The sequence below is a fragment of the Entelurus aequoreus genome, linkage group LG21 (genome assembly GCF_033978785.1).
Source record: "Entelurus aequoreus isolate RoL-2023_Sb linkage group LG21, RoL_Eaeq_v1.1, whole genome shotgun sequence".
Lineage (NCBI taxonomy): Eukaryota > Metazoa > Chordata > Actinopteri > Syngnathiformes > Syngnathidae > Entelurus > Entelurus aequoreus.
In genome coordinates, this window is record NC_084751.1 from 7684337 (window position 1) to 7697356 (window position 13020).

General features: G+C 40.5%; 1 protein-coding gene across 2 annotated transcripts in view; it reads left to right on the forward strand.

The window, feature by feature from the left end:
- The first annotated feature begins 513 nt into the window (after positions 1-513).
- Positions 514-13020, forward strand: part of LOC133638268 (hepatic leukemia factor-like) — a 17206-nt gene continuing 4699 nt past the window's right edge. Inside the window, exons 1-2 of one of the 2 annotated variants that reach the window (XM_062030699.1) lie at positions 514-693; positions 3902-4177. In XM_062030699.1, the coding sequence (XP_061886683.1) occupies positions 564-693; positions 3902-4177 (406 nt within the window). In that variant the 5' untranslated portion in view covers positions 514-563. The remainder of the gene's footprint in view (positions 694-3901; positions 4178-13020) is intronic. The other variant, XM_062030700.1, reaches the window with a different exon arrangement.

Sequence of the window (13020 nt, forward strand, 5' to 3'; positions counted from 1 at the left end):
CAAACTTGACAGCAGTTTATTGTCATTGGAAGAAAAAAGTCTCCAATCATAAACATAACGACTCAAATGTTGAATATATCCTTTTCTTGGAGATGACTTCCATGTAACTGAACTTCCTGTTGTTGTTGTAATGTCAATAAAGTGTGACGTCATTCGATTGTAATATTTACTTGAGAAATAAATAGTCTACGTTAACTCGGCGCTGTGTGGAAAGAGAGAGAGAGGGCGGGGCTTGATGTAGCTATGACGTCAGCGAGCTCTCAAGCCGGCAGAACGAGTTGAACATTCTGAGTCGACTCATTGCCGTTCGGCTCCGGCTCGAGCTCGTCGCTGTTTTGAGGAATATTCCAACATCGCCGAGAAAGTTCTAGAAGGTTTTTCCTTTTGGGGCCGTCGCAACCCGGAAATTGCTTTGCCGCGTCCGCGTTCGCGTGTTCGGCTCCAAGAGTCGTTCGCAGAGTCCGGCTCGCGCACCGCGTGCACGCAGCCCCAGCCCCCGGCGTCGCTCCTCTTGTACGCGCGCAGCCGCGCAGGTCCGCTCACTTGTCGCGCGTCTGCTCCTCATGGAAGGACTGTTCCGCATGCGCGTCAGCGCCTTCACGCCCAACTTGCTTCTGGCGGCTTCTCACGGAGTCCTCAAGTCTCACGGAGTCCTCAAGTCCCTGCTGGAGAAACCCGTCACGCACCATGAAGGTCTGCGCCGATTACGTCATCATACTAATGATGACTTGATCATATTCTTACATTAACACTTTGATTGACTCCTAATGTTAAATCCATGAATAGAATAATATTTCTGCGTCATCAGTTGACATTTATGATATTTGTTGTGTGTTGAACACTTTTTTTGCTGTAAGAAGCAGCAAGTAATGACTGCACTGTAAAAAAAAAAAAAAAAAAAAGTGGTAGCTTTTACTGTGAAAAACGAACCGTCGCCAGAATTTGACTGTAAAAATAACAATGGTATAATTTTGTATTGCACCAAAAAAAAAAAAAAAGAGTGTTGACTTTTTTAAATTGACAGTCATGTAAAAACACAACCGTAAATTTGACAATAAATAATTAGCAGCTTAGTTGCTGTAATTTTACAGTAAAAATAATAATAGTTTCTATTTACAGTCATAAAAAGAACAACTGGATTTGACAACTAAGCACTGGCAGCTTAGTGGCCAGAATTTCAGGTTTTGACTTTTTTTCATTTACAGTAATGCAGTGTAAAAAAAACAACCATAAATTTGACAATAAATAATTAGCAGCGCTAATTTGACTGTAAAAATAACAAAAAGGTAGAATTGTTTGTGTTTGCACTGTAAAAATAACAAATGCACATCAAACTAATACACACACAAATGAAATTCTTTACATTTATTGGTCAAATTCTAGCGACTGAGCAGCAATTTTGGTTAGTTTTTTTTTTACTGTAAAGGTTCTTACTGCGCCGTACTGTGAATGGAAACATTTGACCATTTTCATTTTCACAGTAAAATTCTCAGAATATTTATTTTTATTTTTCTACTGTCAATAGAGAAGTGAGCCACTAGGGGGCGACCTTCTGTTATTTGGCAGTGGTAAGTCGGAAGTAAAGCGGTAAGCAGGAAGTGAAGTGGGAAGCAGGAAGTGAAGTTGTAAGCAGGAAGTGAAGTGGGAAGCAGGAAGGGAAGTTGTAAGCAGAAAGTGAAGTGGGAAGCAGGAAGTAAAGTTGTAAACAGGAAGTGAAGTGGGAAGCAGGAAGTGAAGTTGTAAGCAGGAAGTGAAGTGGGAAGTAGTAGGTGAAGTTGTAAGCAGGAAGTAAAGCAGTAAGCAGGAAGTGAAGTTGTAAGCAGGAAGTGAAGTTGTAAGCAGGAAGTAAAGCGGGAAGCAGGAAGTGAAGATGGAAGCAGGAAGTGAAGTTGGAAGCAGGAAGTGAAGTTGTAAGCAGGAAGTGAAGTGGGAAGCAGGAAGTTAAGTTGTAAGCAGGAAGTGAAGTGGGAAGCAGGAAGTGAAGTTGTAAGCAGGAAGTGAAGTGGGAAGCAGGAAGTGAAGTGGGAAGTAGTAGGTGAAGTTGTAAGCAGGAAGTAAAGTGGTAAGCAGGAAGTAAAGCGGTAAGCAGGAAGTGAAGTTGTAAGCAGGAAGTAAAGCGGGAAGCAGGAAGTGAAGTTGTAAGCAGGAGGTGAAGTGGGAAGCAGGAAGTGAAGTGGGAAGCAGGAAGTGAAGTTGTAAGCAGGAAGTGAAGTGGGAAGCAGGAAGTGAAGTGGGAAGCAGGAAGTGAAGTTGTAAGCAGGAAGTGAAGTGGGAAGCAGGAAGTGAAGTTGTAAGCAGGAAGTGAAGTGGGAAGTAGTAGGTGAAGTTGTAAGCAGGAAGTAAAGCAGTAAGCAGGAAGTGAAGTTGTAAGCAGGAAGTGAAGTTGTAAGCAGGAAGTAAAGCGGGAAGCAGGAAGTGAAGATGGAAGCAGGAAGTGAAGTTGGAAGCAGGAAGTGAAGTTGTAAGCAGGAAGTGAAGTGGGAAGCAGGAAGTTAAGTTGTAAGCAGGAAGTGAAGTGGGAAGCAGGAAGTGAAGTTGTAAGCAGGAAGTGAAGTGGGAAGCAGGAAGTGAAGTGGGAAGTAGTAGGTGAAGTTGTAAGCAGGAAGTAAAGTGGTAAGCAGGAAGTAAAGCGGTAAGCAGGAAGTGAAGTTGTAAGCAGGAAGTAAAGCGGGAAGCAGGAAGTGAAGTTGTAAGCAGGAAGTGAAGTGGGAAGCAGGAAGTGAAGTGGGAAGCAGGAAGTGAAGTTGTAAGCAGGAAGTGAAGTGGGAAGCAGGAAGTGAAGTGGGAAGCAGGAAGTTAAGTTGTAAGCAGGAAGTGAAGTGGGAAGGAGGAAGTGAAGTTGTAAGCAGGAAGTGAAGTGGGAAGCAGGAAGTGAAGTTGTAAGCAGAAAGTGAAGTGGGAAGCAGGAAGTGAAGTTGTAAGCAGGAAGTGAAGTGGGAAGCAGGAAGTGAAGTGGGAAGCAGGAAGTGAAGTGGTAAGCAGGAAGTGAAGTGGTAAGCAGGAAGTGAAGTGGGAAGCAGGAAGTGAAGTTGTAAGCAGGAAGTGAAGTTGTAAGCAGGAAGTGAAGTGGGAAGTAGTAGGTGAAGTTGTAAGCAGGAAGTAAAGCAGTAAGCAGGAAGTGAAGTTGTAAGCAGGAAGTGAAGTTGTAAGCAGGAAGTAAAGCGGGAAGCAGGAAGTGAAGTTGGAAGCAGGAAGTGAAGTTGGAAGCAGGAAGTGAAGTGGGAAGCAGGAAGTGAAGTGGGAAGCAGGAAGTGAAGTTGGAAGCAGGAAGTGAAGTGGGAAGCAGGAAGTGAAGTGGGAAGCAGGAAGTTAAGTTGTAAGCAGGAAGTGAAGTGGGAAGCAGGAAGAGAAGTTGTAAGCAGGAAGTGAAGTGGGAAGCAGGAAGTGAAGTTATAAGCAGGAAGTGAAGTGGGATGCAGGAAGTGAAGTGGGAAGCAGGAAGTGAAGTGGGAAGCAGGAAGTGAATTAGGAAGCAGGAAGTGAAGTGGGAAGCAGGAAGTGAAATGGTTGATGAAGTTAGTTGTGATGTGCACGCAGTGTTCCACAAAGAAGTGAAAGGTTGATGAAGTTAGTTGTGATGTGCACGCAGTGTTCCACAAGGAAGTGAAAGGTTGGTGAAGTTAGTTGTGATGTGCACGCAGTGTTCCACAAAGAAGTGAAAGGTTGGTGAAGTTAGTTGTGATGTGCATGCAGTGTTCCACAAAGAAGTGAAAGGTTGGTGAAGTTAGTTGTGATGTGCACGCAGTGTTCCACAAGGAAGTGAAAGGTTGATGAAGTTAGTTGTGATGTGCATGCAGTGTTCCACAAAGAAGTGAAAGGTTGGTGAAGTTAGTTGTGATGTGCACGCAGTGTTCCACAAGGAAGTGAAAGGTTGTTGAAGTTAGTTGTGATGTGCACGCAGTGTTCCACAAGGACAAGAAGTTGGAGGAGGACTTCAGCATCCCTCAGTCGGCCTTCCTGGGCCCCACCTTGTGGGACAAGACTCTGGACTATGACGGGGACAACTTCCAGATGGAGTACATGGACCTGGAGGAGTTCCTGTCCGAGAACGGGATCCCCGTCGGTCCCGCCCAGCACCATCCTCCCCTCATGGCCCCGCCCTCGCCCCCCGCGGTGGACCTCAGCAACCAAGCCTCCACCTCCGTGTCGCCAAACTACCTGCACGGCGGCGGGGCAGGTACGTCCAAGCCTTTTCAAAATAAGAGGGCGTGGAGGAAGCCCAAACAAACCACATTCCACAGTGGACAGGATTAGCTCTTCAGATGTTAGTTTGTCATTTTATGTTTCACTTATTTTGCACTAAAAAAATCATTATTCAACAATTTCTTCCTTATGAATTCCTTTCAGTAAAAAACATTCTATTAAATTCAAGTTGTCTTAAAGAAAGCATAACAATAATTTCACACGGACAAACAAGTGTGGACATTTTTGTAACGTTTTGTAACATTTTTGAGTTCACTTGGTTTTAATTTAGCTCCGCGTGATAGCAAAAGTACTTTGGAGCTTTCGTGTTGGGACTAACGCGTTACAAAGTTAGTTTCGGTGGTAACTAGTAATCTAACGCGTTATTTTTTATATTCAGTAACTACATGATGCGTTACTGCGTAATCAGATTACGTTATTTTTGATGTAGAATCAGTTAAAAACAAAAGATCTGAGTGTGTTTTATTGGAGAGTTGCAGTGTCGTCCTTCTGAATCTCTTGTGTCACAAGAGGCGCGCTCTGTGTGTGTCTGGGTGTGGGTGTGGGTGTGGGTGTGGGTGTGGGGAGAGGAGGGGGTGTGGGTGTGGGGAGGGGAGGGGGGTCGTGTCTGTGTTTACTAACAAGACATCATGGTGGATGGAGCTGAAGCCGGGTTTCTTAACATGGAGATATTCTAGACCAGGGGTCACCAACGTGGTGCCCGCGGGCACCAGGTAGCCCGTAAGGACCAGATGAGTAGCCCGCCGGCCTGTTCTAAAAATAGCTCAAATAGCAGCACTTACCAGTGAGCTGCCTCTATTTTTTAAATTGTATTTATTTACTAGCAAGCTGGTCTCGCTTTGCCTGACATTTTTAATTCTAAGAGAGACAAAACTCAAATAGAATTTGAAAATCCAAGAAAATATTTTAAAGACTTGGTCTTCACTTGTTGAAATAAATTCATTAATTTTTTTACTTTGCTTCTTATAACTTTCAGAAAGACAATTTTAGAGAAAAAATACCACCTTAAAAATGATTTTAGGATTTTTAAGCACATATACCTTTTTACCTTTTAAATTCCTTCCTCTTCTTTCCTGACAATTTAAATCAATGTTCAAGTAAAAAAAAATTTTTTTATTGTAAAGAATAATAAATAAATTTTAATTTAATTCTTCATTTTAGCTTCTGTTTTTTCGACGAAGAATATTTGTGAAACATTTCTTCAAACTTATTATGATTAAAATTCAAAAAAAATATTCTGGCAAATCTAGAAAATCTGTAGAATCAAATTTAAATCTTATTTCAAAGTCTTTTGAATTTCTTTTAAAAATTTTGTTCTGGAAAATCTAGAAGAAATAATGATTTGTCTTTGTTAGAAATATAGCTTGGTCCAATTTGTTATATATTCTAACAAAGTGCAGATTGGATTTTAACCTATTTAAAACATGTCATCAAAATTCTAAAATTAATCTTAATCTGGAAAAATTACTAATGATGTTCCATAAATTCTTTTTTTAATTTTTTCAAAAAGATTCGAATTAGCTAGTTTTTCTCTTCTTTTTTTCGGTTGAATTTTGAATTTTAAATAGTCGAAATTGAAGATAAACTATGTTTTAAAATTCAATTGTCATTTTTTTCGTGTTTTCTCCTCTTTTAAACCGTTCAATTAAGTGTAAATATCATTAATTGTTAATAATAACATAGAGTTAAAGGTAAATTAAGCAAAATTGGCTATTTCTGGCAATTTATTGAAGTGTGTATCAAACTGGTAGCCCTTCGCATTAATCACTACCCAAGAAGTAGCTCTTGCTTTCAAAAAGGTTGCTGACCCCTGCTCTAGACTGACCATGCGTCCTCTTTTCCCCGGACATGTCTTCTTTTGCGGGGCTATCCGGGCGGACTTTCTTAAATGCCTCAAATGTCCGGCATTTTGAGTCAGGGTTGCGTGTATTTTCAATGTACGTTCACTCAGGGTTAAGAAGGGGTTAAAAACAAAACAAATTGTGCGCACGCAGCATCATTGGTGGGGGAGGGGCAGAGGCAGAAAGAGCGAGAGAGCGAGGGAGTGGATTGATTGATTGAGACTTTTATTAGTAGATTGCACAGTACAGTACATATTCCGTACAATTGACCACTAAATGGTAACACCCCAATAAGTTGTTCACACTTGTTTCCAATTAGGTAGTTAATTAGGTAAGGTTCCAATTACTTCACATCATATACTCCACTTTGAAAAATATTTTTGGTGGAAGATTTTGCATATTTTGTGTGTTTGCCATTAAAAACAAAGTTTTGTTTGACAAAAAAGGGCGGAAAACAAACAAACAACATAAAAAAACTAAAACATTTTGAAATGAGGGATGGATCTGAAGTTCAGGTCTGGCCCTAACCAATCTGGCGCCCTAGGCAAGATTTTAGGTGCCCCCCCCCCCCCCCCCCCCCACATCGGCAGTGAAGTGTATATACTCACAAGAAACCGAATAGCTTTGTCTTTGACCCTTTTTTTTTACTTAAAGAAAGCAAAATAAAATATTATATGAGAATGTTATGTTATGATTATCTTTAACCGAATCACAGCAGTGCTCAAATTAAAAAACAACATTCCCTCTCATGTGATATTGCTTAATCAACATTAATGATGTGCACTTTAACAACTACGCTTACAACTATACCTAATATATAAAGGGGTGGAAAAGTGACTATTACCTGCAGGGCAAACATTAGCTAACCAGAAGGCAATAACAATGTAAACAAAAAACACCTGCTTAAAAGATCTAATACAAATGTCCCTGAGGAATGTAAGGTGGGAGTACTGTAATTACCTAACGCTACATTATTAGTTTCCATAACAATTTAGCCCCCTCCACAATATTAACCCTACGTTAAAACAGAACTAGCTATTTATTGATTAGCAATTGCCGAATCATGTAACATTAGCTTAATGCTAAAAAGCCAGGTTACTATCACATTCTGTAACAGACAAATAATTTCATGTAGGCTAACGTTACCTACCTGCTACCTCTGTCTTTTTCTCGTTTCTCCTCCTCTTCTTTTCTCTTTTTTCTTCCCTGGGCACCTGACAGTTTTGGCCGTTTTGACATCTTGTGTTGATTTTCTGATGTGGTAAGAGTCATGATACGGGAAGGGAGGGGGCGCACCGTGCGGGGGATGGGGGGGGGGCGCGTAATGTTGTAACAAATAATATTTCTATTAAATAGACTTTACTTTGCATTTTAATTAACGTGGGATTATTTTTTGTATTTAGAAATAATAGTACCAACTTTTTTTTCCTTTTTTTTCTCCAACATTTGTGGCACTGGCGTGGCGCCCCCTGATGGACGGCGCCCTTAGCATTTGCCTATACGGCCTATGCCACGGGCCGGCCCTGCTGAAGTTGATGTAGATTCCAGAGATTTAAGCGTTAAATATAAAATGTATGTATGCCCTGGCACACCATTATCATCATTTCATCACCCAAGCAAAACACTTTTTACACTTTTATACTGAAATAAATACACCTACAACTTATTCAATAAAAACATAGAAAAAGCTACCAGCAGTGGTAAAGTTTAAATCCATGAAGAAAAGAAGAAAGTGAATGAATATTTATAACTGAATACATTTACATACACATGTTTTCTTTTTTTAATGAATTAAGTAAGTAAGGTTTATGACAACCTTTTTCCAAAACACAATATAGAATGTGAGATATAACAGGATAATGCATATGTTTATCTTTTGTTTTTCCTTCCCAAAACGCTTACAAAAAAATGGGACCCCAAAAATTTACTGTAGGACCCCATTTTTATGACTTGATGGGGTCCCTGGGACTCCATTTTGAAAATTCGTAGCGCTGATCAACAGATTTGTATTATTCTCCAGCGCAATAACAGCACTGAAATGAAGGCTAAAAGGGCATTAATGGGAGCTTTTAAAAAAAAAAAGAAGGAAAAAAGAAATAACTAAATAGTTACTTTTCACAGTAACACATTACTTTTTGGTGTAAGTAACTGAGTTACTTTTGAAATAAAGTAACTAGTTTTCAGTAACTAACCCAACACTGGTTGTCGCGAAGTGAATAAGATGAAGGCTAGCCAGGATGCTAATGAAATGCTAACCGGAAGTGTCTGTCACAAACATCCTCTTCCTGCCGCAAAGCTCCAACAAAAACACTCTTAAAGATGATCCATGACAAACAGTCACTGAGTAAAAACAGCACAAGATGACTATTTTTAATACTCCAGTAAAAAACAAATACAGTGTTAAACTTTAAAGTACTGTTAAGAAGTCAATCAATCAATCAATCAATGTTTATTTATATAGCCCTAAATCACTAGTGTCTCAAAGGGCTGTACAAGCCACAACGACATCCTCGGTGTCGAGTGGGTCTGATATAATATTGTGAAAGTCCAACACATCAGCGAAAGTCCAGTCCATGGTGGGGCCAGCAGGAACCATCCCGAGTGGAGACGGGTCAGCAGCGTAGAGATGTCCCCATCTGATGGACAGGCTAGCGGTCCACCCCGGAGCAGAGTAGAAAAGAAAAGAAAAGAAACGGCAGATCAACTGGTCTAAAAAGGGAGTCTATTTAAAGGCTAGAGTATACAAATGAGTTTTAAGATGAGACTTAAATGCTTCTACTGAGGTAGCATCTCTAACTTTTACCGGGAGGGCATTCCATAGTATTGGAGCCCGAATGGAAAACGCTCTATAGCCCGCAGACTTTTTTTGGGCTCTGGGAATCACTAATAAGCCGGAGTTCTTTGAACGCAGATTTCTTGCCGGGACATATGGTACAATACAATCGTCAAGATAGGCAGGAGCTTGACCGTGTAGTATTTTATACGTAAGTAGTAAAACCTTAAAGTCGCATCTTAGGTGCACAGGAAGCCAGTGCAAGTGAGCCAGTATAGGTATATATATATGTATATATGTACAGTATAGGCGTAATATGATCAAACTTTCTTGTTTTTGTCAAAAGTCTAGCAGCCGCATTTTGTACCATCTGTAATCTTTTAATGCTAGACATAGGGAGGCCCGAAAATAAAACGTTACAGTAATCGAGACGAGATGTAACGAACGCATGGATAATGATCTCAGCATCGCTTGTGGACAAAATGGAACGAATTTTAGCGATATTACGGAGATGAAAGAAGGCCGTTTTAGTAACACTCTTAATGTGTGACTCAAACGAGAGAGTTGGGTCGAAGATAATACCCAGATTCTTTACCGAGTCTCCTTGTTTAATTGTTTGGTTGTCAAATGTTAAGGTGGTATTATTAAATAGATGTTGGTGTCTAGCAGGACCGATAATCAGCATTTCCGTTTTCTTAGCGTTGAGTTGCAAAAAGTTAGCGGACATCCATTGTTTAATTTCATTAAGACACGCCTCCAGCTGACTACAATCCGGCGTGTTGGTCAGCTTTAGGGGCATGTAGAGTTGGGTGTCATCAGCATAACAGTGAAAGCTAACACCGTATTTGCGTATGATGTCACCCAGCGGCAGCATGTAGATACTAAAGAGTGCAGGGCCAAGAACTGAACCCTGGGGAACTCCGCACGTTACCTTAACATAGTCCGAGGTCACATTGTTATGGGAGACACACTGCATCCTGTCAGTAAGATAAGAGTTAAACCAAGACAAGGCTAAGTCTGACATCCCAATATGCGTTTTGATACGCTCTAATAAAATATTATGATCAACAGTATCGAAAGCGGCGCTAAGATCAAGAAGCAGCAACATAGATGAAGCATCAGAATCCATCGTTAGCAATAGATCATTAGTCATTTTTGCGAGGGCTGTCTCCGTAGAGTGATTTGCCCTGAAACCGGATTGAAAAGGTTCACAGAGATTGTTAGTCACTAAGTGTTCATTTAGCTGCTGTGCGACAATTTTTTCGAGAATTTTCGAGATAAACGGTAGGTGGGACACCGGCCGGTAGTTCACCATGAGGTCAGGATCGAGGTTAGGTCTTTTGAGTAGAGGATGAATAACCGCTTTTTTGAATGCTAGAGGAACAGTACCAGAGGAAAGTGATAGGTTTATAATATTTAACACTGATGGACCTAATAAAACAAAAAGCTCCTTGATAAGTTTCCCAGGAATTGGGTCAAGTAAACATGTTGTTTGTTTTGTCCCATTTACACATTTTAACAATTCCTCCAATGTTATTTCATCAAAGAGAGAGAAACTATTTTGGAGGGAAATGTCCGTCGTATATACAGTCATATTTGTGTTAATAGAACCCAGTTGTGGCTGGGATGCGTTGTCTTTAATCTCTTTTCTGATGAGTTCAATTTTCTTATTAAAGAAATTCATAAAGTCATCTGCTGAGTGGGTGGAGCTACTGGGAGGAGTCCCTTGTTGGGTTAGCGATGCTACTGTACTAAACAAAAATTTAGGATCATTTTTGTTGAGGTGGATGAGATTTGAGTAATATTTAGCTTTAGCTGAGGTAAGCATGCGTTTATAAGTTATTAAACTATCACTCCATGCTTGATGGAAAACCTCAAGTTTAGTCGCACGCCATTTGCGTTCCAGCTTTCTACATGATAATTTCTGGGCTTTAGTTTCTTCTGTAAACCATGGGGTACGCCTTTTAGGGGCCCTTTTTAGCTTTAGCGGTGCTACAATATCAATGGTGTCGCGCAGGGCGTCGTTAAAGTTGTTAGTGAGGTTATCAATAGAGCCCACATAATTTGGGAAAGGTGCCATTACTGAAGGCAGTAGGTCAGTAAGAGTCGTCGTTGTGGCAGTATTAATGTTGCGGCTGCTATAGTAGTTATTATTATTATTAGTTTGTTGATAATGAGTCAGAACTTCGAATTTTATAAGGTAATGATCGGACATTACTTTAGTGTACGGGAGTATCGTAACTTTAGAGGTGGTGACACCCCTGACAAGCACTAGATCTATCGTATTACCGTTGCGATGCGTGGGTTCATTTATTATTTGTGTAAGACCACAGCTATCAATTATAGTCTGGAGCGCCACGCATGGAGGGTCCGATGGGGTATTCATATGGATGTTAAAGTCTCCCATTATGATTATATTGTCGGCGTGCGTCACTAGATCAGCAACGAACTCTGAAAATTCATTGATAAAGTCCGAATAGGGCCCAGGGGGGCGGTAGATGACAGCCAGGTGGAGAGGCAGCGGTGTGACAAACCTCATAGTGAGCACCTCAAACGAGTTATATTTATTATTTAGGTCCGAGGTAAGGCTAAAGTTTTTGTTGTATATTAGTGCAACACCCCCACCCCTTTTAATGGGGCGGGCAATATGCGTTCCCGCATAGCCAGGAGGAGACGCCTCACCCAGCGCAAAAAATTCGTCTGGTTTGAGCCAGGTCTCGGCTAAACCAACGACATCAAGATTGTTGTCTCTGATGACTTCATTAACTAATAACGTTTTGGAAGACAATGACCTTATGTTTAAAAAGCCCATATTATAGGTAGTGGGCTGTTTTGAGGAGTTTTTGTTGAAAGTATCCGTAGTAGCAATATTAATAATGTTACGTTTATTATGCATAGTGCACTTTAAATAATTTCGGCCATATCTAGGAATTGATATGACAGGAATTTTTAGATTGTTTGCCACCTCAGTAAAATGCATGTCCACCTCTGACGCAGAAAAAACATTATGTGAGTTGTATATTATTCTAGAAGAATTGCTATGTGTGCAGGGATTATCCAGCCTGGCGCTGGCTAGTTCTAGCTTAACAGACTCCTTATTAGCGCTTCTTTGTGGATTAGCATTTAGCTTTTTCGTTAGCCCCGCTAACAACAAAGCATTTAGCTTTGTTGTTAGCCCCGCCCGACACCCCCGCTTCTGCTTCCGAGCGCACCGCTTACGTCTCTTTCGCTGACCGTCTCCGCTGGTAGTCGACGCCGCTGCTTCAAAGGCCACTGCTGGATGTAGCTCGCGAAGAATTCCCAAGCTAGCGAGCAGGTCCATCGTACACGCATCTATCAGCCCAAAATGGCCCGATCTCTCCACATCCAGAATTGTAAGTCGGTCGTAAGTGATCACGGAGTGAACACGCTGTGAGCCAGCCATGAAATTGACTGAATTGAGGGGTATTTTTGCCCTCACTTCCAGGAGCGCTCGCACGAAGCCGCTGCTCTGAAGCGCAGCCATCTTGGATCTTGGATGAAGTGAATGTTTGTTTGTTTTTGTGACCAACAGCACCATCTTGTGGCCACATTTGCTCATTGCAGCTGTTACTTGCTTTCAACCGGAAGTATACAAATATTCCTAGTTTGCATCAAAAGATTTTACTGTCGCTTTCCAAATCGATCTCTTGCTCAAGCAACGTCTGCCAAGTCATTTATTATTATTATTTTATTCAACGCGTGAATCTCTAGATCATCTTCAAAGCTGTCTCTTAATATTAAGGGTTGTTTTATTTTTTTACACCCCTTAATGTGAAAAAAACTTTTTTATGGCCAACACACAAAATATGCAATATTTTCCCCAAAAAAATGTTGAAAGTGTAATATTTGATGTGAAGTAATTGGAGCCGTAAAGAGGTAAATAATTCATGACAACATTGATTTTAATTCATTTTTATTTTTTGAGAAAAAATCACACTTACGTTCTTGAGGATCCAAAAGGGTCCCATTCATAAAAGTGTTTTTAAAAAAGTCATACATTTTTTTTCACTTTCAACATTTAAAACTTGGTTGAATTTCAGATGAATCCGTCGTTTATAAATGGTATTTTTTCCTTATTGTTTGTCATAGAACTTTTTTTTTTTTAATGGCAAAAACACAAAATATACAATATTTTCTTCAAAAAATATTTAAAAGTGGAATATTTAATATGAAGTAATTAGA